This window comes from Electrona antarctica (genome assembly GCF_951216825.1).
Source record: "Electrona antarctica genome assembly, chromosome: 22".
NCBI classification, from domain to species: Eukaryota; Metazoa; Chordata; class Actinopteri; order Myctophiformes; family Myctophidae; genus Electrona; species Electrona antarctica.
The window spans coordinates 8,961,386-8,987,200 of NC_136805.1; the positions used below are offsets into that span (position 1 = coordinate 8,961,386).

The following is a 25,815-nucleotide window of genomic DNA, read 5'->3' on the forward strand; positions in this document are numbered from 1 at the left end:
ACATTGTCGACCCGTACAGTATGTTCACCTCTGCATTTTTTAATTATGTACAGGTGTATGCAGATAGACCTACTGTCTATGTACAGGTGTATGCAGATAGACCTACTGTCTAAAACACACTCTATCACTCAGTTTGTTGTGGGCACCTTCAAGGCTCATACATAGTCTGGATTTTCGGTGGTGGGGTGACCACCGAACTACAACATGACGTCACGAGCCGAGGTGAAGAGCAAACCACCGCCACCGCTCCAGCCCTTCTCTCTGTTTTTACTCACCACCGCTCAACGTTATTTCAGCTCCGTGGTCACCTCACCACCGAAAATCCAGACTATGAATAGGCCTTCACTCATGCTACATGAATGCGTATGCAAAAGTATTCTTCTTCTGGAAGCTGATTGACAGGGTAGCGTGGCTTTACTGTTTTTTTTTCCTTTTCTTTCCCGTTTTAGGTTTTTTTTTTTTATATGCAATCTGTGAGATTTTCTGTCTTGATACATGATTGGGACAACATACGATTTCTCACATCAAATGCTACATTGCCTGATTATAAACTTGCCCTGGGACATAATGTCCGCCGATGTAAATGTGTATGTGTGTGTATATATAGAACATCTTATCTGCTGTTCTTGGCAGGTTCTTTACAGCAGTTGAGGCTTGTTCCCAAATGGAGAAAGATGTTCTTGGCAGACCCCAGTCAAGTGGTCAAGAAGAGCAGAGAGTTGTTGTCATGTGTGGTGACATATACTGTAAAAGGATATTCTAAGAGCATCACCCGATGTTAACGGATAAAGCGAGTTGAGAATAATACATTGGTCTTTAAGCGTTTTGTACAGTTGAACAGCTCATTAGGTCAACAATACACTTGGCATGCTCTTCAGTGACTCGGCATGTTCCTCTCTAGCTTGCACTGATGATGGAATGTTCCGTTTCCTTTGCCAAACCCATGTATTACATTCTGGGTGTGTCTCCATAGTCTGAATGTGCATCCCTGTCTCCTTACCTGCTTCCCTAGAGCTGCCTGCAGCTGGTGGGGTGCTTCATTCTGCTTCCCTAAAGCTGCCTGCAGCTGGTGGGGTGCTTCATTCTCCAGACTATTGAGACTCACCCTTTTGTCTTTCTTAAAGGCTCATACATAGTCTGGATTTTCGGTGGTTAGGTGACCACCGAACTACAACATGACGTCACGAGCCGCGGTGAAGAGCAAACCACTGCCACCACTCCAGCCATTCTCTCTGTTTTTACTCACCACCGCTCAGCGTTATTTCAGCTCCGGTGGTAAGCTCACCACCGGAGCGGTGGTCACCTCACCACCGAAAATCCAGACTATGAAAGCCACATCTACCAGTCGGGGTCACCCACGATCAATAATGTACATTTAGTGGAAAGACCAACACAATTTGGAGTTGGCTAGTTAACCAAACTGAACGGTGTGCGTAAAGGGGTGAGGGTGGTGGCCATTCAACATTGGGGTGTCAGTCATGTTGGAAAATGGCCACCGATGTCAGGGGTTTCGGGGACACTGCGTATTTGCGACATCACATTGCAACTATCTTGTAGAGATGCATTGTAGGAGAGACACAATTCTCTGTTGTGTCGTTGGAGAATACTGTCAGCTGTTTCCCTTTTATAATGCTATAAAAACCAGCCAGAATCATGGACATGGGAAGCTACAACACAACTGGTGAATATAAATGAGAAGTACATATTGTATAAATGGCAATTTACTAGAATGTTCATATTAGATTATAAAGATAATATTAAGGGCAATGAGTATTATATTGTATCTTTATCGAGGGTTAAAAAATAAAGTTCACATTGAAAGATTCCAAACCTGTATGGTGGCGTTCTTGTGAATTGGGACATCAATAAAAGGTAAATCGCAGAAATACTTTTGCTGTGATACATTTATTGCTCGACAGTATACATGGCAGTGAAAAGATACTGTATTTTACAAAATAGTAAAGCGATTCGGTGGCCAAGCAACAAGGAAGCTTCTGTCAGATCATGTGATATATATGTTTTTCATCTTTTTTTACTTGATAACGGAAAATAAATCAACCATCACATAAAACAAAGGCCAGTAGATATTGGTATATCTATGCAAAACGGTTTAGGAAGAGACGAAAGGAACTCAACTTAAGTATATTGGAAGGAGGACGGGCTTTAGTACATATATGTAACCATATAAACCCACTTAACAAGTGCAACAGTTAATTCATAAGATACAGGAAAAAGTTTGGTAAAAAACAAAATGTCAAATGAGAACAAAATGCTTGTTTATAGTTTTAAAGGCACATATTTATGAATGCAGAATGAATCCTCTCCCATATAACCCATTTTGACCTGAGATCAGATTCTAAAAAATGTCTTCTACATCCTGACAGTTTTCTGAAAAAGCTATGTCAAATAGCAGACCTACAAGTTCATAGCTTGTAGATCTGCTATTTTTCAATAGCTAAAGCATATCATAATGCTAAGACCAAAAGGGGTTCCCACCCAAAATGGGTTAATTGCCAAACAAGATGGCCATGGTATGTTGATTCAAATCTCAAATGTATTGACTTCTTGCTGAACTATAAGAGTTTTTTCTTTTCTATTTGAGTATCAAATTGAGTATCAAAACGTTCTCACATTATGACAGCTATAGTTATAGGCTAGGGTGCAAGTTTATGCTGTGTTATGTGCAGTATCATTCACAGTTAAGATCTGAATATATTACTTTATTCCTATTCACAAGTGCTGGTCATTTCTGCTTCATATTTTTCCCTCAGGAAGATTTATTTTAAGAAAATTAATTTCCTTCTTGAAGTGGTCGGTTCACTTTGCATCATATTATTAAGAGAAACTTTGGCTAAGAAATGTGCATGGTCAAAATGGTAGCAAAAGAAAGAAAATCCTAATCATAAAGGAATGTCAGTATAAATACATGATAATGTATAAATATAAATGAAAAATAAAATAAATATCTTCATGTGATTGTCTTGGAAATACAAAGAAATGTGGAGAAAAAAAGGACAAAATAAACATTTAAAGTGTATATTTGGTAAAGAAAAATACTAAAATAGAGATGACATTTTAACCGTTTTCTTTAACATTCCCCTGGCTTTGTGTTAGGACGGTTAAAGGAGCACTTGACCCATGTTCAACCTTATCTTCATACGATTGGTCCTCAGACAAGCTCATAATAAGATGGGACTCACAATGCGTCTTATTGGTGGACAATGGACAGTTGAGAAACCTGCCTAACAGAGACGTGCTGGCCATTGGGAAATTCGGGACAACTCCCGAACGGCCGGTCCAGTCCAGGCCGGTCTGGTCCAGCCGTCTTTTGTTTTTTTTTTATTAAAAAAAAATCATATATTTAATTTCGAAGATACACAATTATCTTTTAACAAGGTAACAGCCTATATAATCATGTTGCTTTGTGACATAATGTTGTGCACAGCAGCCGCTCTCAGCCATCCTGGCTGCAGTGCAGCCTGTTAGGTCACTGTAGGACCTAAAGTGACCTAAAATGCGCTCGCACGCCCTTGATTCGTCGGTGTTTCGTTTCGTTTCTGGCCCTCCCACACATTATTTTAGTACCTATGAAAAGCGCTATATAAGTCCCAAATATTATTATTATTATGATGTCCAAACGTGTAGGTTACCGGTAGGCAGGTTTCTGAACTGTCCACAGCCGCCCTCTGAGTCACAGACTGAATTGACAGAATTGGTGCTTATTATAATCTTATAATGAGCATTATTAGTGAGAACAAAATTATTATGAAGATAGGCTGAAGATGGGTGAAGTGGTCCTTAAAATTCCATTGACCCATTAAAGCCAGGAAGGCATCTGTGGCATTTTAGATTTTTACTTAGCGTTGGCTATTAAAAAATAGCAGATCTACAAACTCTGCTATTTTTGAAAAATGTAGAAAAATCTTAAAGTCTCTTTATAGTTCTCTAGTTCTCTTTAGGGGGGGGGGGGGGGGCATCAGGAAAACTTAACCTAGCCTTTCCTTATATTTTTGATGAATACATTTGTAATAGTTTATGATGGAAAATCGCAAAACACTAGCAATGCTAATTTCACAGCATTCAAATTTGTAATAACCTGTTATAATTAAAGCACAGTTTAATTTGTTTAGTAGAGTAAATCTGTGATAAGACCAAAGGCTGTTCGTATACGTATATCAAAAAACAACAACCTTCCTAAAGCCATTCTGTGAATAAATATGCCCAAATGGAGTGAAAATAAACTTGTATAAAAAAGTCCTTAGAAGGAATGACAATCTTTTCTGCACACAATCTAGGCTGAAGCAAAAAGTGACAAATGTGTACTAAGCTACCGGTGAAAAGTACAAATTTCTTTCTCATATTTACATAAAATAAACTGATTACACAGTTTGTTTCTAGGTCGCAACGTGTTTCTCCCACACCACTGACAAAATATGCAGACGTCAACTTGTCTCTGTCAGTAAAAATAGTCATGATATTTACAAATTGGCCATACTGTAAGTAATCCAATTCGATTTATAATCTTTCTTGTTTCCAGTAATACAAACATAAACTCAGACTCAGAGAGCATACAACGACTGTTAAAATGTGTCTTCAAGTCTAGTTGGAATAACACTGACATTGAATGCAATTCTTGCATAAATCCCGTACAGGTAACCTTTCATTATTTACTTATAGAAAATCATAACCGTATCCGTGACTGCTTTGGCAGTTTGTGCGCATCATTGTCCTTAAATAAGGACAACGATCATGACGAAAAGCACCTTGTCGTTGGACGCTGGATACGACAGCAACAATTTTCCATATTGAAGTGGGAAAAATAAAGTCTTTGGCAAAAATATAATTCTCTAATTAAATTCCTGACTTTTAAACAGCAATCTTTGGTTCGTGAGTTTACAAAATGGTCGGCTGTGTGTGATGACACGTCAAACCATTGCAGTGCAGGAACAAACATTGGCACTTAGACTAAATAAATCTGTGATAAGACGTATTATTGGTACCATTCATTTGGCATTCTTGGTCTGTATTGCAGCGGATCTCTTGTTAACCAGTGGTCCATGGCTAGTGGCTAGTTGTCTAGTTGGTGTGCTATAGTGTTATGGTTTGACAGCTAACTGGCTGCCAGCTGATTCCTAGCTGCCACTAGCTTGTGTCTGGTCAACACTAGGCCGGTCGCACCGCTTTCACCAGTGCTCCAGGTGAAGGTCCATGGCCGAGTTCAAGTTAATGTCATCCAGGAACTCCGTGTTGAAGATACTGGGCCCGTTGGGCGGAGCGACATGGAAGGCCGTGGCAGAGCTCGGTGGCGTCAGGTCCAGCCACTCCATTGTCTCCCATGACGACTCGCCAAAGGCCATGCCGGTCATCCCCTGTTGATCGCCAACGGGGGACACCTTGCTGTTGATGGGGGACAGTGGGTTCGGAGTGTCCATCAGGTCTCTGTGGGCCAGGAGCTTGTCCTGGTGGGGATGCTGAGGATGGTGGTGGTGATGGTGGTGGTGGTGGTGGCTATGTGGACTGGCGTAACCTTCTCCCCCTCCGTTCCGCTCGTCTTCCTGCCCTCCGTCCTCGGCAGCCATTTTGAGAAGGGCCGCCTCGCCTCCCCGGCCGATGGGACTGCCCAGCAGGGTCTCCAGGTGGCTGTCGGCCATGTGATTGGATGGGTGGTCGTATGGGAGCTGGGAGGGGGACAGGTGAACGTAGTGTCTGTGGAACTTTGGGACGATGAGGCCGGCACTCCCTGGGGACACAGTAATGTGGGGTACAACTTTGGTTATAGAAGACCTCTCCCTCTCTTCTCTGGCGTTAGCTGGCATCTCTTGAACAGAAAGGGAGGGGGATTGAGGGTCACAGCACAGGAGCGGGATTTAATATGGATGTATAATGCCAGCCACACCTTCATTAGATCAAAACTACTCTTAACAAAGTGACTAAACTCAAATGAGCATCGCAGGCCTTAACTCACCTCCACTCTCTATAAGCACGTCCAAAAGTTCATCCATCTGTTGACTTCTGGTCAGTTGCTGCAATGGGAATAGAACAGTTAAAGCGTCTATCAACACACAGGCCTCCTCATGCAGTGTCCCAATTATCAACAAGTTTCAAGCCCATTCTCTCCACCATGAAATTCACAGACAAAAGCGTCAAGCTGTCAAGAAACAACGTAAACTTAATGAAGGGTGAAAAGTGAAGTGCTATGAACAAAGTCGTGCGTAACGGGTGATGCACAGAAAATGATAGGGAGGAAACAAGGGGTGAACTGACTGATATTAAAGCAACGCCAGTTAAGTTAAAAAAAATGATCATAATTTTGGCCAGCCATCATCTAATGCATTTGTTTTTTGCATGGATTGGAATTTACCTGCTTGACTGCATCCTCATAGCATGGGGGCTGTCTTAAGTCAGATGCAGCCGACTCTGAGCTACTGAAGGCAGAGACCTGACACTTTTGGCCACCTTGCCGATGAGAGGGCAATATTGACATCTAAGTACATGAAAAATAGGTTAAAAGTTTAATCAGCCTACTACCAATTGGAGAAGGGGAGCTTTCTAGATAGAATGAGAGAGTTACAAACGCAAGAATGAAACACGAATGAAGCCCTAGTGATAAAAATAATGAAGCCCTTAAAAGTGATCCCTAACTCTTTTTGTTTATGTATGGGGGAAAAGTAATGGTTGGCGTTGTGAACAACATGAAACAATGTGATGAAGCAGGCCAACTGTTCACAGAACAGAGGTATGGGATGGAGGTACAGTAAAAATGACCCGCTATGGAGGATGGACGACTAGTGTACACAGGGTCAGAGAAAGGGCAACACATTAATAGAAAAAGAAAAATGGTTAAGGGGGAACGTGAGGAGGTGATCCAGCAAAGTATCAACACCAAACTATACTACGTACGCACATAGCTCTTTTTTATGAACTTCTTACCTTTTGCATATTAGAAGGATTGGCCTTGGCTGCAGCTCTGGGGTTAAGACCACATTCAGATGAGTTGGGATAGACTCCCTGGAGGCCCCTCTGGTCTGAGGGGTAGGAACAATTTACGGGCTGGACTCCATTCTTCTGCTGGATCTGGAGGAGTCAGGGACAGACAGTAAGTTGTGGTGCATCGTTATATATATACTGTATGTCATCGTGTTCCATAACACAGCGGAACGGGAGTGAATCAGAGCCACGCCGAGCACACAGTTAGTAATAATAATATCGGAACTATCATTAAGGTATATACTATACGCCTGAGACTGCAGGAGGAACAAATGGAGGACAAATGGTCCAAATGGACAATATTTAATGACCTGATCATGAACAATGAGGGCATGGGGGAATGAGGAACAACAGAACATGTCTAGGAATATGTAAAGTAATAAGCAAGGTTTGATACGCATTGTCGATTTTATTTCTTTTTTTTCATTTCTTTTTTCATGTTTGTCTTTTGCCTTTGTTTGTTTGTTCAAAAAATTAATAAAAATCTAAGTGATAAAAATAAATAAAGTATATATTATAACTTTATTATAGTAAAAAATTCAGTAAAAAAAACAAAACTTATATGTGAACTCATAGAGGCTGCAATTATTTGAACACGAGAAGGGGGGGGGGTCCAAAATTTACTTCTAATCAAGACGTAAGATTTGCGAAATCTCAGAAAATCCTGACATTATTTGAAAGAACGATCCTTCTAACGGGGTGCGGACGCTTGTCCGACACACCAAAAGTCTGACGGGCGCGAATCACATGCTCGATGTGTGTTGCGTCGTGCTTGCGGTTAGGGTTTGGGGTAGGGTGTCGGACTAATGACTGTCGGACTGGTAGTATGTCGGAACTTATGCCTGTACCCTCTTCTAACAGTATAGCAAGCTGTGTACACACACACACACACACACACACACCTGCATGTTCCGGCCCCTGGCGTTGCCCCCCTGGGGCAGAGGGTGACCGCAGCCTAGTGGAGACAGCAGGTAGGGGTTGTTGTTGTTGTTGGGGGGGGAGGAGGAGGAGGGGGGGGGCTGGGGGCTGCCGGAGGAGGAGGGGTGGTTCCCACTGGGAGAGTCTTGAGGGGAGCACTGGGGACTGAGGAAGGCGGACATTGTGGAGGGGCTGCCAGAGGAGGCGGGGAGGACCCCCGCCCCGTCCATGCCGCAGCGGGGCCCCATGCCGCCGCTGCAGTGTCCCCCCATGTCGTCCATGCTGCAGCTCCCAGGAGGGCTCTTCAGCTGCTTGGGAGAGGCGAGGGGGCAGCTGGAGCCCAGGGCCACGGGCTCCTGCTTGATGGTCACGCCAAAGAAGTGCTGTTGCTGCTGGCCCATCTGCTGGTGCATGGAAGGGTGGTGGTGGTGGTGGTGGTGCTGGTGGGGCTGAGATGGAGGAGGAGGAGGAGGGGGGCCGCCGTCCTGCGTCGCTCCGTAGCAACGCTTCCTCTTGTGGAGCTGCATCTTCAGCTCTTCAACCTGACAGACACACACAGAGCTGCTTAGTTCAGTACGTTGCAAGTACTCACTTTTTTTTGAGTGGTGTAAACCACTCCTACGACTGGCTTTGTTAGTTTACGTGTCTGTCTGTCTGTGCTCAAAAAATTAGCATGGTTGCTACAGTCACCCAGTTCACACGGGTGTGATTTCATTACGTCAGACATTACGTCAGACCACAGCTGATCAGGCTATATAAGACCTTACACCACTCAGTTCACACGGGTGTGATTTCATTACGTCAGACATTACGTCAGACCACAGCTGATCAGGCTATATAAGACCTTACACCACTCAGTTCACACGGGTGTGATTTTTTACTTAAGTAAAAGTATGAATACGGCAGACGGCAGTATAGAAATACTTTGTTACAAGTGAAAGTTAAAAATTCCAAATGTACTTGAGTAAAAGTAAAAGTACTCATTGTGCAGAATGTCCCATGATATCACAAGTTTTCAAAATCTTTTGAAAATAGCAGATCTGCATGCTCACAATGCGTCGCATCGCGACGCGTTGTGAGCTTGTAGATCTGCTATTTTCAAATGGCCGAAATATATATAGTGCTTAAGTGGTTAATATAGGTTTTGTAGTAATAAACAAAATCTACAAAGTAACTAGTAACTATATTGTAGTGGAGTAGAAGTAATTGTAAGTACCGGTAAGTATTGGAAATTGGAAATACTCAAGTAAAGTACAAATACCTCAAAATTGTACTCAAGTACAGTACTTAAGTAAGTAAATGTACATAGTAACTTTTCACCGCTGGTCGTGGCATGTAAATGTGGTGTGAAAGCATCGGCAGGGCAACAGCTCTAAACGGCCCTTTGGTCGTGGCGTGCACTTGTGACAATTTACGGTACGGTAGGTTATTAGAGAAACTGTGTTTGTTTTTGATCTAATGCAGTGGTTTTCAACCAGTGGTCCTTGAGGGGGTTCCAGGTGGCGCTCAAGAGTTACATTATTGTTAAACATCTGCATTGCTTAATTTACAAGAAGTCTACGCAATTCAACGTTTGCCTGTTATCTCTCCTAATGGTAAAATATAAGTTTTGGTTCTGAGAGGCTACATCTCATCAAATGGTGGTCCGTGGCTCAAATACCCAATAAATAATGGCCGTTGATATGAGAAGGGTTGAAAACTAAACCACTGCCCTAAAGGCAACACGGAGCCGCTGGGCTCACCTGTCTCTGCTCTAAAGGCCACACGGAGCCGCTGGGCTCACCTGTCTCTGCTCTAAAGGCAACACGGAGCCGCTGGGCTCACCTGTCTCTGCTCCTGGTGCAGCTTCCACGTCAGCTCCTCGATCACCTTCTGCTTCTCCACCAGCATCTTGTCCTTCTCCGCCTCCACCAAACCGTCCGGCGCCAAGCCCTCCCCTCCTCCTCCTCCGCGCGGCGGGCCCTCCTCCGAGCTGAGCCGGGGCGCCCCCGGGGACAGGGACGACGGCTGCTGCTGCTGCTGGAGCGCGTGGAACCGCGGCGGGGAGGAAGAGGACATGGGCACGTCGCTGAAGCTGTCCGGGAGCGAGCCGGCGCTGAGCGACAGGTCCGAGGAGGCCGGGGAGACGGGCGGAGTGGAGGAGGTGCTGGGGTACGGGTAGTAGCAGCCGCCGCCCCCCTGGTGGGACAGCGCGCCGGCCGAGGAGGGCGGCGACTGGTAGGAGGAATGCAGGGAGCCCGTGGGCGTGACGGGGAAGGTCATGGTGGCGATGTCACTCGAGCCCGACGACGGCGAGGAGCCACCGCCGCCGCCGGCATTGTTGGAGTCCCTGAAGGGCCGGAGTCGCTCGATGAGCGCCGTCTTGGTGCCGGAGACGGGCATGCCGCGGATGCGCAGCTGCTGCCTAAGCTCTGACACCTTCAGAGAGAGAGAGAGAGAGACAGAGATCTTCTAGTATTACAATTTAGAGCAGTGGTTCTCAACCAGTGGTCCTTGAGGGGGTTCCAGGTGGTCACCAGCTAAATGATGGAGAGTTGGTAACCAACTGGACCCTTATTGATCTTTAACTCTTGAGAGTGTAAAACAAACCAACCCCCCTAGCAGCATTTACAGTGCATGCATTTGAGTGTTGTATACCTTCAGGTCATCCAGGTTGGCTGGCAGAGGGCCAGGTTTGACCGGTGAGATGCTAGTTGGATTGGGATAGGTGGTCTTGGACGGAGACGAGGAGCTGCTGTGGAGAGCGCTGGCGGGGCCGTTGGAGCCGCAGCCGCTCAAATGATCACTGGCCGCTCTGCGGAGGGAGAAGTACGTTTAAAAGAAGTACTTTTACTTCAGTAAAGGTATCAATAAATGCAATATAGAAATACTTTGTTTCAAGTAAAAGTCCGGAATTCAAAATGTCACTCACTTGTGACTCTGGGCCGGCGGCGGCGGGTGCAGTGGCTGGTAGCTGAAACTGGCCTGCCGCTGCTGAGCCTGGGCGTGTGCGTGCTGCGGAGTGTGCGCGTGGTGCTGCTGCTGGGAGGAGTGCTGCGTGTGCGCCTGCTGTGCGTGAGCGTGCTTCTGCTGGCTGAGGATCTGCAGCTGCAGGAAGAGCTGCTGCTGCTGCAGGAGGCGGGCGTAGGCCGAGTCCATGGGCGGAGGGGACTTCTCCGCCTTCTGGTCCGGGGGAATGTACTGGTGGTACTTCAGCTTCTTCACCTTGGGCTTCACATCTTTGGGCTTCTTGTGCCGGTTCTTGTCCGACGACGTCTTGGACTGTTGGAAGGAGAATCGGTGGTGGGTGTTTAGTTCAAGGGTCAGTTTCTTTTTTCTTTTTCTTTTTTTTTATCCCACGATTTTGTAACCCATTTTTCACCCCTGTGTCAATTAACTAATGTGATCCTGGGCTCTACACACCCTCCGCCAACCTAGTCCCCATATATGGGGGACATGGGGAGAGCAACGGACTTGAACTCATGCTTCCTTCATGCCTGAGTGTCCAAGTTGCTCCTTTGCACCTGACAGGGGGGAGTTTCCCTGGTTGGACGTAGCGCGTGGAAGGAACACGTTATTCCAACCAGTTCCTTTCCCCTCCATCAGGCGCCCCGGCTGGCCAGGGGGAGGCAGTTTAGAGACCAGGATTACTGCATGTTTTTGTGAGGGTTCCTACCCTAGGGGACACAGGGAGAACATGCAAACTCCACACAGAAAGGGTCAGTTTCAAAGGGGTTGGATTGCAGGGGGTATTAAAGTCCCTGTGACGTAATACTTAGCGCAGTGGTTTTCAACCTTTTTCATATCAAGGCCCATTCATTTTTTTCAGAATTTGAGCCACGGACGGACCACCATTTGGTGAGATTTAGACTTGCTGAATTTTGTTATCGTTGGATAAGATTTTGTCCACAATTCCATTCTCTAATTCATTATGTAGACTTCTTGTAAATTAAGTAATGCAGATGTTTTAACAATGATTTAACTCTTGAGAGCGTAAAATGAAACCAAATGGACCCGTAAGGGTCCATTTGGTTTCATTTTACGCTCTCAAAAGTTAAAGAACAAATAAGGGTCCATTTGGTTACAAACTCTCCATCATTTAGCTGGGGACCACCTGGAACCCCCTCAAGGACCGCTGGTGGTCCCCGGACCACTGGTTGAATGAAAACCACTGTACTAGCATCATGTCCAGGGGGTGTACTTGTACATCAAGCTGCCTCACTCACGCTACGGAAACAGGAGGTAGGCTCCTGCCCTATGGGCCTCATGGCTACAGAAACAGGAGGTAGGCTCCTGCCCTGTGGGCCTCATGGCTACAGAAACAGGAGGTAGGCTCCTGCCCTATGGGCCTCATGGCGCTACAGAATGGGCCTCACTCACGCTACAGAAACAGGAGGTAGGCTCCTGCCCTATGGGCCTCATGGCTACAGAAACAGGAGGTAGGCTCCTGCCCTATGGGCCTCATGGCTACAGAAACAGGAGGTAGGCTCCTGCCCTATGGGCCTCATGGCGCTACAGAATGGGCCTCACTCACGCTACAGAAACAGGAGGTAGGCTCCTGCCCTATGGGCCTCATGGCTTACTCACGCTACAGAAACAGGAGGTAGGCTCCTGCCCTATTGGCCTCATGGCTACAGAAACAGGAGGTAGGCTCCTGCCCTATGGGCCTCATGGCTACAGAAACAGGAGGTAGGCTCCTGCCCTATGGGCCTCATGGCTTACTCACGCTACAGAAACAGGAGGTAGGCTCCTGCCCTATGGGCCTCATGGCTACAGAAACAGGAGGTAGGCTCCTGCCCTATGGGCCTCATGGCTACAGAAACAGGAGGTAGGCTCCTGCCCTATGGGCCTCATGGCTACAGAAACAGGAGGTAGGCTCCTGCCCTATGGGCCTCATGGCTTACTCACGCTACAGAAACAGGAGGTAGGCTCCTGCCCTATGGGCCTCATGGCTACAGAAACAGGAGGTAGGCTCCTCCCCTATGGGCCTCATGGCTACAGAAACAGGAGGTAGGCTCCTGCCCTATGGGCCTCATGGCTTACTTTTCAAGGTTCAAGTGTGTGAATATTTCGGCCAAATGGAAAGCTAATAAAACCGACGGGCCTGTGAAGAAGTTCTCACATGACGTATGTGTTTGTCTGTTTGTGTGTGTGTGTGTGTGTGTGTGTGTGTGTGTGTGTGTGTGTGTGTGTGTGTGTGTGTGCGTGCGGTGTGTGTGTGTATTAAGGGAAGTCTTTGAAGTTGGTCTGACCTTGACAATGGCAGGAACGGGTATAGGTGGAGTCGCCTGGCAGCCGTTGGCACCAGACATGCCCTCATCCTGGCTTTGATCGGGTGGGTCTCTGGACGGACCTCCCTGTTCAACCAATTACAACAAGTAGTAGAATTAGTCTCTGGAGACAAAACGCTGGCTCACACTTTGAAATGTTTTCCAACAGTCTACATCGTAAATGCTGAAAATGGCGTAGAGCATAAAAGAGGATGTCCCCCTTCGCCTTTTTTTATTATATTAGTTTGTATATAGACATACAGGACATACATAACAATGACACATACACCAGACTAGACAATGTATAAAACGAGTGGCGAACCTATCGTGATGAGATAACGGGCTATGAACACAACAATCATAAGACATCAGCAGGGCATACAGAACATAATCAACAAGAGAGCACAGCAGCAGGGCAAACAGGCCAGCGGTTACACAGCAGAGTCAAGGTGAGTTGTAATAGGGCCCCATATATATTCAAATGTTGCTAGGCTTTCCTAGCAACATTTCCCCATTTCCCCCTTCGCCTTTGCAGTCGCGTAGCATAACTCACATTTAGTCAAAGCCTATGGAGCTTGCTGCGTAGCAGAAATGGAAATATTTCCGCGGGGGGGAAGTGACAAACCGATGAGTGCTTCCCATCGCAACTTTTTCCGCAACTTTTATGAGGCGGAGTTACAGACAGAGATTGTGGAATGTCTAACTTGAGAGACTAAAGAAGAAGAGATAAACGATCTGCTAAATTAACCCATTTTGGGCGGGAACCAATTATGTTATGCTTTAGCTATTGAAAAATAGCAGATCTACAAGCTCATAGCGCGCCACCGAGTGGCGCGCTACGAGCTTGTAGGTCTGCTATTTTTGAAAAATCGAAGAACGACTGACATAGAAACATAGCTTTTTCAGAAAACTGTCAGGATTTAGAAGACATTTTTAGAATCTGATCTCAGGTCAAAAAGGTTTAATGATTGTGCCTACAGGCTACTGCACTGTAAAGTCCTCAATTTGTAACTCCGAGCAAGAGATAAATGAACACAGAGGATCTTTTATTGTATATTATGTGGAATATCAACATTGCTACAGATGGTTCTACTTCCTTTTAAGAGTTGATGGACAGACCCACTTAGCCCTTCTCTTCACCTCCTCAGATTCACCCACTGTTCTTTCTGTCTGCTATTCCCAGATGCAACCCTAAGTAATAACTAAAAAGCTAAAAGGGAAAAAAACCACTAAACCAAACGTATAGACTCCTGAAGAAGATTTGGACCCAGCGAAAAGCTTTGAAATGCTTGATGAATTGCTTTGGTTATTGTGTTTGTCATCGATGTCGAATCTCACGGACTGCCTGCAGTTTGCGGTGTCATGGTGGATTATTGTGATTGGTCGAAGGAACATGAATTCCAAAGCGGCTACATAAGAGGGTCTGACCCTCTCGGGGAATCGAGGTCATGCGGGAAAATGAAATGTTCAGCGAATGTATTAAAACTCCAGACCGACCCTTATAGAACATGACATGTTTATGCACGCACGTTTTAAAATGCTGTGCGCCTTCTAAGTAGTATTTCGGAGGGAATCAATATCACTTGCGCGGACAGCATTTGCAGAGGGATTCTGACAAGCATGCCCAATCAATCATATATTTTGACATTGCCATGAGTTTCATCGTAGCCCTCGTGTCTGACCAATGCACTGGCAGAATGCTAATACAAAGTGAGAATTGGACAGCAAACAAAATTGCTTTCTTCCCTCCGTAAAAAAAAAACGACGTTATAATTTTCGACAGTATTCTGAAACGTCCAAAAACAAAACAGTTCCAACTGATGTCGGATAAGCACACATTGTCAATTAAACGGGAACATGTGTCACAGGTGAGAATAAGGAGTTGGAAAAACAACAACAACGTTCCGGTGGGTGTTTCAATCAAAGGAGCGTTGGGATGATGTCACCAGTGGAAGGTAAACCGCCTGGAATGGGCAGACTTGTTGGTGTTGTTTGACATGGCCAACAGCATTACCCAGCGTCAGGGCCTTGACGGGGCCAACGTCGGCATTACCCAGCGTCAGGGCCTTGACGGGGCCAACAGCATTACCCAGCGTCAGGGCCTTGACGGGGCCAACGTCTGCATTACCCAGCGTCAGGGCTTTGACGTGGCCAACAGCATTACCCAGCGTCAGGGCCTTGACGGGGCCAACAGCATTACCCAGCGTCAGGGCCGGCTCCAGGATGACATGACTAAGGGTGCAGTTGAAAATGTCAGGGGGCACACTAAAGGCCCCTGCACACAGAGCGTCGGTTTTCTGAAAAACGCGTCCAGTGTGCAACCACCTTAAGTATTGTTATGTTTATTTCATACAGCTATTGCGTTGTTAAATCTGGAGTCGTGGTCTCCTCTTCAATGCGAGAACTAATGTTACCTTGAATTGCAGTTGTAGACACCAGTTGGAATAGCCTACTAATGAAATAAGTGTGCCTAGCGCACCTCATTAGTATTCATTGGCAGGTCTATTGTTAGGTTAGCGTTTGAATTGCCTCAAAACTATGGCTCGCAGCCCTTATCATTATCACTAAAAAAAGGAATTATAAAATAATAAAATAATATTAAAATAAAAACACACACTTTTCACAGGGGGTGCAAGGAGGCAGGGTTAGCCCTTGCCTAGATATTATACTCAGTCCAATGGTCGCCAGAGACCACAGAGACGGTGTAGGACTTCATGCCGCCATACGAGGGCAGTATAACCAAAGCCTTTATGGATGCCGTAGTATAGGCATCAGTATTATGAGTTACCAACTGTCTGAGGTGAGAGTCTTCTTCTCAACGACATATAGGAAGACATTAGGAGAATAGACTAGACCACTTGAACCCTATAGCGTCCCTATTGTGGGCGCGTCATAGTAACAGGCAAACATGATTTTTGTGTAGATTTGGTGTAGAGGGGGACAATGAGGGTGCCAAGGATAGAGCCCTGGGGGATCCCAGTCAACAAAGTACACAGGGTTTATGTGGTTAAGAAAACACAGAAAGATATATATGTTTTTAAACACAGATCTTCTCATGGTCCCTGGCACAAAACATTTTTTTTAGATGGCTGTCCTTGGCAGAGGAGAACAGGTTTGAGAACAGAGAGAGAGAGAGAGAGAGACGGCCGTTCTCTCTCACCTGTCTCGGGCTGGTGAGGGCAGGGGAGGAGGACGAGGAGGGCGCGCTGCCAACGGCCTCGGACGAAGGGCAGGCCGACCCCTGTGACTCGTCACTGTGGTGCTGCTCGGGAGACAGGCCGTCACTGCTGCTGTCCTCCTCGAAGGCATACGAGTCCTCCTGCTTCGGGAACTTGCCGTGGTTTACTACAGGGAGAGAGAGAGGGAGAGAGAGAGAGAGAGAGAGAGAGAGAAGGAGAGAGGGAGACAAGAGGTAAATAAGATGTTATCCACTCTCTCGGCGCAGAAAGAGAGAGTGCTGCTTGCAACAGGCCATGCTTTAAATGTTGTTTGACACATGAAAAGGGAAAAGGGGGTGAATGTTTGTGTGTCTCGGCCCTCGCCAAAGTGTGTTTGTACAAGGCTCATGTTTGTGGGTGGCTTTCGTTAATTCGTACGTGTACAGACCACGCACGCCTCCTCCACCTCCTCCACCACCACCAACCACAGCCCATCCCGCACAGCTCCTCCACCACCAACCACAGCCCACCCCGCACAGCGCCTCCACCACCAACCACAGCCCACCCCGCACACCTCCTCCACCACCAACCACAGCCCACCCCGCACACCTCCTCCACCTCCTCCTCCACCACCACCCACAGCCCACCCCACACAGCGCCTGCTGTATACAGACACATTACTGGGCTGTTCAGGCCTTGTGAACAGCGGTATTCACACACTGCCTGCCTGTCACTTTCACCTAGTGCGACACTCAGCGCCGAGGTGTTACGGCGCGCTGGTGAGACACTGAAACAAGACCACTTCACAGTGACCGCGGCCGCGATTGGCCGGGCTGATAGTGAACGGGAGCCGCGATTGGCCGAGCTAAGAGCGTGGCTGGCGCTATCTGGAGGAGCTGAACCTGGGGGTTAGTGAGGGGACAGAGACAGAGCAGGGAAGAGGGTGGTGTGTGTGTGTGTGTGTGTGTGTGTGTGTGTGTGTGTGTGTGTGTGTGTGTGTGTGTGTGTGTGTGTGTGTGTGTGTGTGCGTGCGTGTGTGTGCAGGAGGTATAAGACTCTCCTTTAGTATGCAAACATGTGACCTGCCAAGAACAGACCCTGGCTTCAATCACACCACAAGCGCTGCTCTGAGAAAGACTAAACCCACCGCAACATACAGCCTGCATGGTCACATGCACACGCGTGTGCGCACGCACGCACACATACACACACACGCACACACGCACACACGCACACACACTGGATTGGATGTCACAGGTTGATTGAGGTGCACGACGCGTCGCAGGAACTTATGTGAGATCAACCCTGTTTCGGTTTTCCAAGTTCTGCTATAGGTCAGACACTTCCAACAAGTTCTGCTATAGGTCAGGCACTTCCAACAAGTGTTCTGCTATAGGTCAAACACTTCCAACAAGTTCTGCTATAGGTCAGACACTTCCAACAAGTTCTGCTATAGGTCAGACACTTCCAACAAGTTCTGCTATAGGTCAGACACTTCCAACAAGTTCTGCTATAGGTCAGGCACTTCCAACAAGTTCTGCTATAGGTCAGGCACTTCCAACAAGTTCTGCTATTGGTCAGACACTTCCAACAAGTTCTGCTATAGGTCAGGCACTTCCAACAAGTTCTGCTATTGGTCAGACACTTCCAACAAGTTCTGCTATAGGTCAGGCACTTCCAACAAGTTCTGCTATAGGTCAGGCACTTCCAACAAGTTCTGCTATTGGTCAGACACTTCCAACAAGTTCTGCTATAGGTCAGGCACTTCCAACAAGTTCTGCTATAGGTCAGGCACTTCCAACAAGTTCTGCTATTGGTCAGACACTTCCAACAAGTTCTGCTATAGGTCAGGCACTTCCAACAAGTTCTGCTATAGGTCAGACACTTCCAACAAGTTCTGCTATAGGTCAGGCACTTCCAACAAGTTCTGCTATTGGTCAGACACTTCCAACAAGTTCTGCTATAGGTCAGGCACTTCCAACAAGTTCTGCTATAGGTCAGACACTTCCAACAAGTTCTGCTATAGGTCAGGCACTTCCAACAAGTTCTGCTATTGGTCAGACACTTCCAACAAGTTCTGCTATAGGTCAGGTACTTCCAACAAGTTCTGCTATTGGTCAGACACTTCCAACAAGTTCTGCTATTGGTCAGACACTTCCAACAAGTTCTGCTATAGGTCAGGCACTTCCAACAAGTTCTGCTATTGGTCAGACACTTCCAACAAGTTCTGCTATTGGTCAGACACTTCCAACAAGTTCTGCTATAGGTCAGGCACTTCCAACAAGTTATGCTATTGGTCAGACACTTCCAACAAGTTCTGCTATTGGTCAGACACTTCCAACAAGTTCTGCTATAGGTCAAAGGTCAGACACTTCCAACAAGTTCTGCTATAGGTCAGACACTTCCAACAAGTGTTCTGCTATAGGTCAAAGGTCAGACACTTCCAACAAGTTCTGCTATAGGTCAGACACTTCCAACAAGTGTTCTGCTATAGGTCAAAGGTCAGACACTTCCAACAAGTGTTCTGCTATAGGTCAGGCACTTCCAACAAGTTCTGCTATAGGTCAAAGGTCAGACACTTCCAACAAGTGACGGACAGGCTGGAGGAGGTCACTGACGTAAAAAAGGGGCTTGTAGAGCTCTACCACTTAAAGGGGAAAAACACTAATTTTCAACATTGAACTATGTCATTAATATACCTCCCCTTCTGTGTAGCCTAGAACTGGAGGTCTAGAACTTGAGGTCATGTGGTCAGTGACATCACGAAGATGTACTCTGTGAGCCAAAGAGTATACATCTTCGTGATGTCACTGATCACATGACAACTCTATGGTATATACAGTATTAGTCACATAGTTCAATGTTGAAAATGAGTGGCATTCCCTTTTAAGCCCTAGTTAATACTTTGCCGTATACAAGTGCTGTGTGGGCGAATATAACCGATAACAGCTTGTAGTGGTTGCTATTTTGCTAGTGTTTCCCCATAATAGATAAATAAATAATCAAATCATAATAACACGGCCACAATAAGGGCACCGAGTTGAAAGTGTTCACACGAACATACCAATGAAGCCAATCACACACACACACACACACACACACACACACACACACACACACACACACACACACACACACACACACACACACACACACACACACACACACACACACACACACACACACACACACACACAGAGAGAACATGTACACATGAACATACCAATGAAGCCAATCACACACACACACACACACACAGAGAGAACATGTACACATGAACATACCAATGAAGCCAATCACACACACACACACACACACACACACACACACACACACACACACACACACACACACACACACACACACACACACACACACACACACACACACAGAGAGAACATGTACACATGGACATACCAATGAAGCCAATCACACACACACACACACACACACACACACACACACAGAGAGAACATGTACACATGAACATACCAATGAAGCCAATCACACACACACACACACACACACACACACACACACACACACACACACACACACACACACACACACACACACAGAGAACATGTACACACGAACATACCAATGAAGCCAATCCGAGCATCCAAACACACGAACATACCAATGAAGCCAATCCGAGCATCCAAACACACGAACATACCAATGAAGCCAATCCGAGCATCCAAACACACGAACATACCAATGAAGCCAATCCGAGCATCAAACACACGTGTACTTGCATACATGTGTGGCTACAAAGTTATACAAACACATAACATACACAGCGCGCGCACACACACACACACACACACACACACACACACACACACACACACACACACACACACACACACACACACACACACACACACACACACACACACACACACACACACACACACACACACACACACACACACACACACACACACACACACACACACACACACACCAATGAAGCCAATCCGAGCATCCAAACACATGTGTACTTGCATACATGTGTGGCTACAAAGTTATACAAACACATAACATACACAGCACACACAAACACACACACATAATCATTCATGCACGTCCACATAAGAGATACAATACAAGGACACAAATATTTACAAGGTGCTGTACAAAATGCAGGAATGTCGGGAAATCTTACCACACACTTATCACACGCACGCACGCACATGCACACACCCACACCCACACGCGTGCGCGCGCAAACGTACTTGCACGTCTAAAGAAAGGGCTGTACCCAAATACAGCTGCTGCTCATCTCAATAAACTACAGTCTAACGAGGTTCACCGTTAAATCCACACTCAAGAGTGAATCCTTGCAGATCCATTTTTACACTCTCATAAGAGTTAAATAATCACTCGGGATTTGACAGTGCAGTGTAAACGGTCCTTTAAATGACGCAACATGTTTACTGAGAGCTCAAGGGGGGCAAACATAAATCCAGCATTTCGTCACTGTCGGGCAGATACCTTGTATCTCCATATTTCACCTTTCTGGTTTTTTTCCCCCTTTCTCGTAAATTATAATGCCCTAATTCGTCGTACAAGGGTGTTCAGTGGTTCTCAAACGTTTTTTTTATGAACCCCAAAATGATTGTATTTGCCCCCCCCCCCCCCCCCCCTTCTCAGAATGTTTTGTGCCAGGGACCGCCACAAGAGAATACTTTATATACGGTATATTATTTTATAATAAAAAAAATCTGAAATCACTTTCAAGATTTATTTTTTTCTTTTCAAAAATAGCAGATGTATAAGCTTGCAGAGCTTGTATATTTGCTATTTTTTGAGAACCACTGTTCTAAATCCTAAGAGTTTTCTGAAAAACATATAGCTGTATGTATCTAAAATGACATACATGCTTTGGACAGGCAGGAGTTCTATGGAGACAGAAACACAGAATAGCCGCGATGTTGGGGTGAAAGACAGGAGTTCTATGGGGACAGAATAGCTGCGATGTTGGGGTGAAAGACAGGAGTTCTATGGGGACAGAATAGCTGCGATGTTGGGGTGAAAGACAGGAGTTCTATGGAGACAGAATAGCTGCGATGTTGGGGTGAAAGACAGGAGTTCTATGGAGACAGAATAGCTGCGATGTTGGGGTGAAAGACAGGAGTTCTATGGAGACAGAATAGCTGTGATGTTTGGGGTGAATGACAAACACTGCAAGGTCAGAGTGTTGCAACGGGCCACTCAGCACTACTCCTTATCCTTAAATCAAAGAATTGGACAAATTAAGTGCTTTTCTGGACATCCGTCACAGCAGGGGTTTGCCAACGTTTGCATGTCAAGGACCCCCAAAACTGATATTTATTTGGCCGTGGACCGCCATCTCAAAAAAGTGCCATGGGGAAGACAAGATTTGTGTAAAAACTAAATCTGAATTATTCAACTTTAAAACGTTTTTTTTAAAAGCTTGTACAAAAGCTATTTTTGAGTATTATGTTTAAAAGTGATTAAATTGATGGAGTTGACAGATATTGCTGGCCCTCCAAGGACCCCATGCAGAACCACTGCTCGGACAGGTAGATGTTTATGAGCTGCAGGCAGCACTACTTGTCAACCAGTACCTGTCCTACCTGAACCTGTCCTACCTGAACCTGTCCTACCTGACGGACACCACTGCTTGTCAACCAGTACCTGTCCTACCTGGCGGACACCACTGCTTGTCAACCAGTACCTGTCCTACCTGGCGGACACCACTGCTGGTTCAACCAGTACCTGTCCTACCTGACGGACACCACTACCTGTCAACCAGTACCTGTCCTACCTGGCGGACACCACTACTTGTCAACCAGTACCTGTCCTACCTGGCGGACACCACTACTTGTCAACCAGTACCTGTCCTACCTGACGGACACCACTGCTGGTCCAACCAGTACCTGTCCTACCTGACGGACACCCCTGCTGGTCCAACCAGTACCTGTCCTACCTGACGGACACCACTGCTGGTCCAACCAGTACCTGTCCTACCTGACGGACACCACTGCTGGTCCAACCAGTACCTGTCCTACCTGGCGGACACCACTACTTGTCAACCAGTACCTGTCCTACCTGACGGACACCACTGCTGGTCCAACCAGTACCTGTCCTACCTGACGGACACCACTGCTGGTCCAACCAGTACCTGTCCTACCTGACGGACACCACTGCTGGTCCAACCAGTACCTGTCCTACCTGACGGACACCACTGCTGGTCCAACCAGTACCTGTCCTACCTGACGGACACCACAGCTGGTCCAACCAGTACCTGTCCTACCTGACGGACACCACTGCTGGTCCAACCAGTACCTGTCCTACCTGACGGACACCACTGCTGGTCCAACCAGTACCTGTCCTACCTGACGGACACCACTGCTTGTCAACCAGTACCTGTCCTACCTGACGGACACCACTGCTTGTCAACCAGTACCTGTCCTACCTGACGGACACCACTGCTTGTCAACCAGTACCTGTCCTACCTGGCGGACACCACTGCTTGTCAACCAGTACCTGTCCTACCTGACGGACACCACTGCTTGTCAACCAGTACCTGTCCTACCTGACGGACACCACTGCTTGTCAACCAGTACCTGTCCTACCTGACGGACACCACTGCTGGTCCAACCAGTACCTGTCCTACCTGACGGACACCACTGCTTGTCAACCAGTACCTGTCCTACCTGACGGACACCACTGCTGGTTCAACCAGTACCTGTCCTACCTGACGGACACCACTGCTGGTCCAACCAGTACCTGTCCTACCTGACGGACACCACTGCTTGTCAACCAGTACCTGTCCTACCTGACGGACACCACTGCTGGTCCAACCAGTACCTGTCCTACCTGACGGACACCACTGCTTGTCAACCAGTACCTGTCCTACCTGACGGACACCACTGCTGGTCCAACCAGTACCTGTCCTACCTGACGGACACCACTGCTTGTCAACCAGTACCTGTCCTACCTGACGGACACCACTGCTTGTCAACCAGTACCTGTCCTACCTGACGGACACCACTGCTTGTCAACCAGTACCTGTCCTACCTGACGGACACCACTGCTTGTCAACCAGTACCTGTCCTACCTGACGGACACCACTGCTTGTCAACCAGTACCTGTCCTACCTGACGGACACCACTGCTTGTCAACCAGTACCTGTCCTACCTGACGGACACCACTGCTTGTCAACCAGTACCTGTCCTACCTGACGGACACCACTGCTTGTCAACCAGTACCTGTCCTACCTGACGGACACCACTGCTACTGCTGGTCGTCTAAATCAGGGGTTCTCAACCCGTGGGTCGCCAAATTATTTTGGGGGGTCATCAAATTAAAAAAAAAAAATTGCAACTGAATGGCTGGAAAGTGGAAATGAAGAGTTTACATATATATAGTGCACATAGTACATGCATACACCTTCCCTAATGATTATATCTGGTTTCAGTATTTATTTATGGTGTATTGTCTCTATTATTAAGGTTATTGTAGCAGTCAATTTATATTGGGGGTCGGGAGGGGGCGGGCGGGGGTCCCGATATATTGCCAAAGCATTTCCGGGGGTCCCCGGCCAAAAAGGTTGAGAACCCCTGGTCTAAATCAGTGGTTTTCACATCAAGGACCATCATTTATTGTGCATCCTCTCAGACCCACAGCGTGCTGTATTGATGTTGGTACCATAGGCATTGGCAACAGGCAATCATTGATCAAAGACTTCTTGTAAATTAAGTAACGCAGATGTTTAACAATAATTTAACTCTTGGGAGTGTAATATGAAACCAAATGGACCCGTATACGGACCCCCTCAAAGACCACTGGTGGTCCCCGGACCACTGGTTGAGAACCACTGGTCTAAATGAAAGAGCAGGGAGACATGTCCAACCACTGGCAGGTGTGCTACATACCCACTAGTTAAAATAACATCGTATTCGTTAAGCCATTAAAACCTGGAAAGCTCTCTACTTGTATTTTATTTCCTTGTTTTATGGTGAATAATTGTAGTATTTTATTTCCTTGTTTTATTGTGAATAATTGTAAATGTATGTATGAGTGTATAATATATATATATATATATATTCTATGAAAGTGTGAAACAGCTGAGGTTGTGTAAAAAAAAAAAAAGCAGTTGTAAGAAATATGTTATGTTTATAATTCTGGGAAGTTTCCCAAACTGAAATAAAAACAAAGAACGGGGAAAGCATGTGTATTACGTTGGCTATTCAAAAAATAGCAGCAAGCTCATAGAAATTAAAAAAAATAAATAAAAAATATTAAACTCAAATCTTTGCCTCTGGGGTTCCCTGGAGAACATCATATTTTGAGATGGGGCTCCACGTCCAAATACATATAATTTTGGCTACTTTTGAGCACCACTGATAGAGCAACGTACGGTACGTTTTTCAGAAAACTGCTTAGAAGACATTTGTGTAGGATCGACATCAGTTCTTATACGGTTTGCAGCTTTAAACCATACACTGTCTGGCAGTAATCTCAAGAGGGTTTTCCCCAAACAGCTGAATGGGCATACAGTGCGGCACCTCTCCTCAACACCACCACCACCACCATGCCATCCACTGGAGAGGCCGCCACGTTGCAATGCAATCGAGTTCATGCTGGATTACAGCCTCGAGCTGATTCCTCTGAAATGTTTAGTTAACACCACTTTGACAGCAGTTTTGGTTAATATCTACACACACATTCGAGTTGGGTCGAGTGAGTCCAGCTGAGAGAAGTGCACTTTTATCCACTCAAAACAAAATAACGAAGTTACGTGAGTAATAAAAAAAACCTATAAATCACACACAAACCAAGCTGTGAATCACACACATTTAAAACACATTAGTGCATACGGGGCTAAAGTCCTCAGTGTTAATGTATCCATTTGTGAACTCGGAGAGTGAACAAACGTAACCAAATGGACCCTTTTATCACAGAGTATGGGTCCATTTTGGTGACATTTGCAGCACGTTCTCAGGATTAAAACGAACAGACACTGCACAGCAACCGTTCCACTGATACCTGTCGTGGAGTCCATTCTGACAGACGAGTCTAGGGGAATGATATTCTTTTGTACCAACTCAAGGGGGCCGGGCCTCACGGCCAGTTTCTCATTGAGGTCGCTGGCGAGCCGCGCTCGCTTTAGCCTCATTTGGGCCTCCAGACAGGAGGCATCTGAGACGGGGTCTATACACGGCACACACCATCACCACAACACACACACACACACACACACACACACACACACACAACCAGACACACACACACACACACATCTCACTGAAAGAAATGGCAATAAACATTTGGTCGAATACAATTTTTATCATATCTCCCGGGAGCCAAATAAAATGGAGGATTAAATGAGATGCATTGCCAAAAAATAAATTAATTATATGAGGTGTTTTATTGGCCGGTTCAGGTGAAATATTAATATTGTGTGATGAGAAATGTATTGGAAATGGAGACGTGACATGGTGACACGCACACACACACACACACAC

The 25,815-nt window shown here is 46.3% G+C and overlaps 1 protein-coding gene across 1 annotated transcript in view; it reads right to left on the bottom strand.

Annotated features, from left to right (window-relative positions):
• Window positions 1-49: 49 nt before the first annotated feature.
• The window catches only part of myocd (myocardin), a 190,292-nt gene continuing 164,526 nt past the window's right edge, over window positions 50-25,815 (bottom strand). The window contains exons 7-20 of the mRNA XM_079492800.1: window positions 25,337-25,501; window positions 16,315-16,499; window positions 13,137-13,241; window positions 10,817-11,166; window positions 10,543-10,699; window positions 9,730-10,323; window positions 7,890-8,447; window positions 6,931-7,074; window positions 6,362-6,484; window positions 5,966-6,023; window positions 1,325-5,818; window positions 1,093-1,125; window positions 341-1,050; window positions 50-146 (exon numbers count right to left, since the gene is read on the bottom strand). Coding sequence (XP_079348926.1) covers window positions 5,184-5,818; window positions 5,966-6,023; window positions 6,362-6,484; window positions 6,931-7,074; window positions 7,890-8,447; window positions 9,730-10,323; window positions 10,543-10,699; window positions 10,817-11,166; window positions 13,137-13,241; window positions 16,315-16,499; window positions 25,337-25,501 — 3,074 coding nt within the window. The 3' untranslated portion in view covers window positions 50-146; window positions 341-1,050; window positions 1,093-1,125; window positions 1,325-5,183. The remainder of the gene's footprint in view (window positions 147-340; window positions 1,051-1,092; window positions 1,126-1,324; window positions 5,819-5,965; window positions 6,024-6,361; window positions 6,485-6,930; window positions 7,075-7,889; window positions 8,448-9,729; window positions 10,324-10,542; window positions 10,700-10,816; window positions 11,167-13,136; window positions 13,242-16,314; window positions 16,500-25,336; window positions 25,502-25,815) is intronic.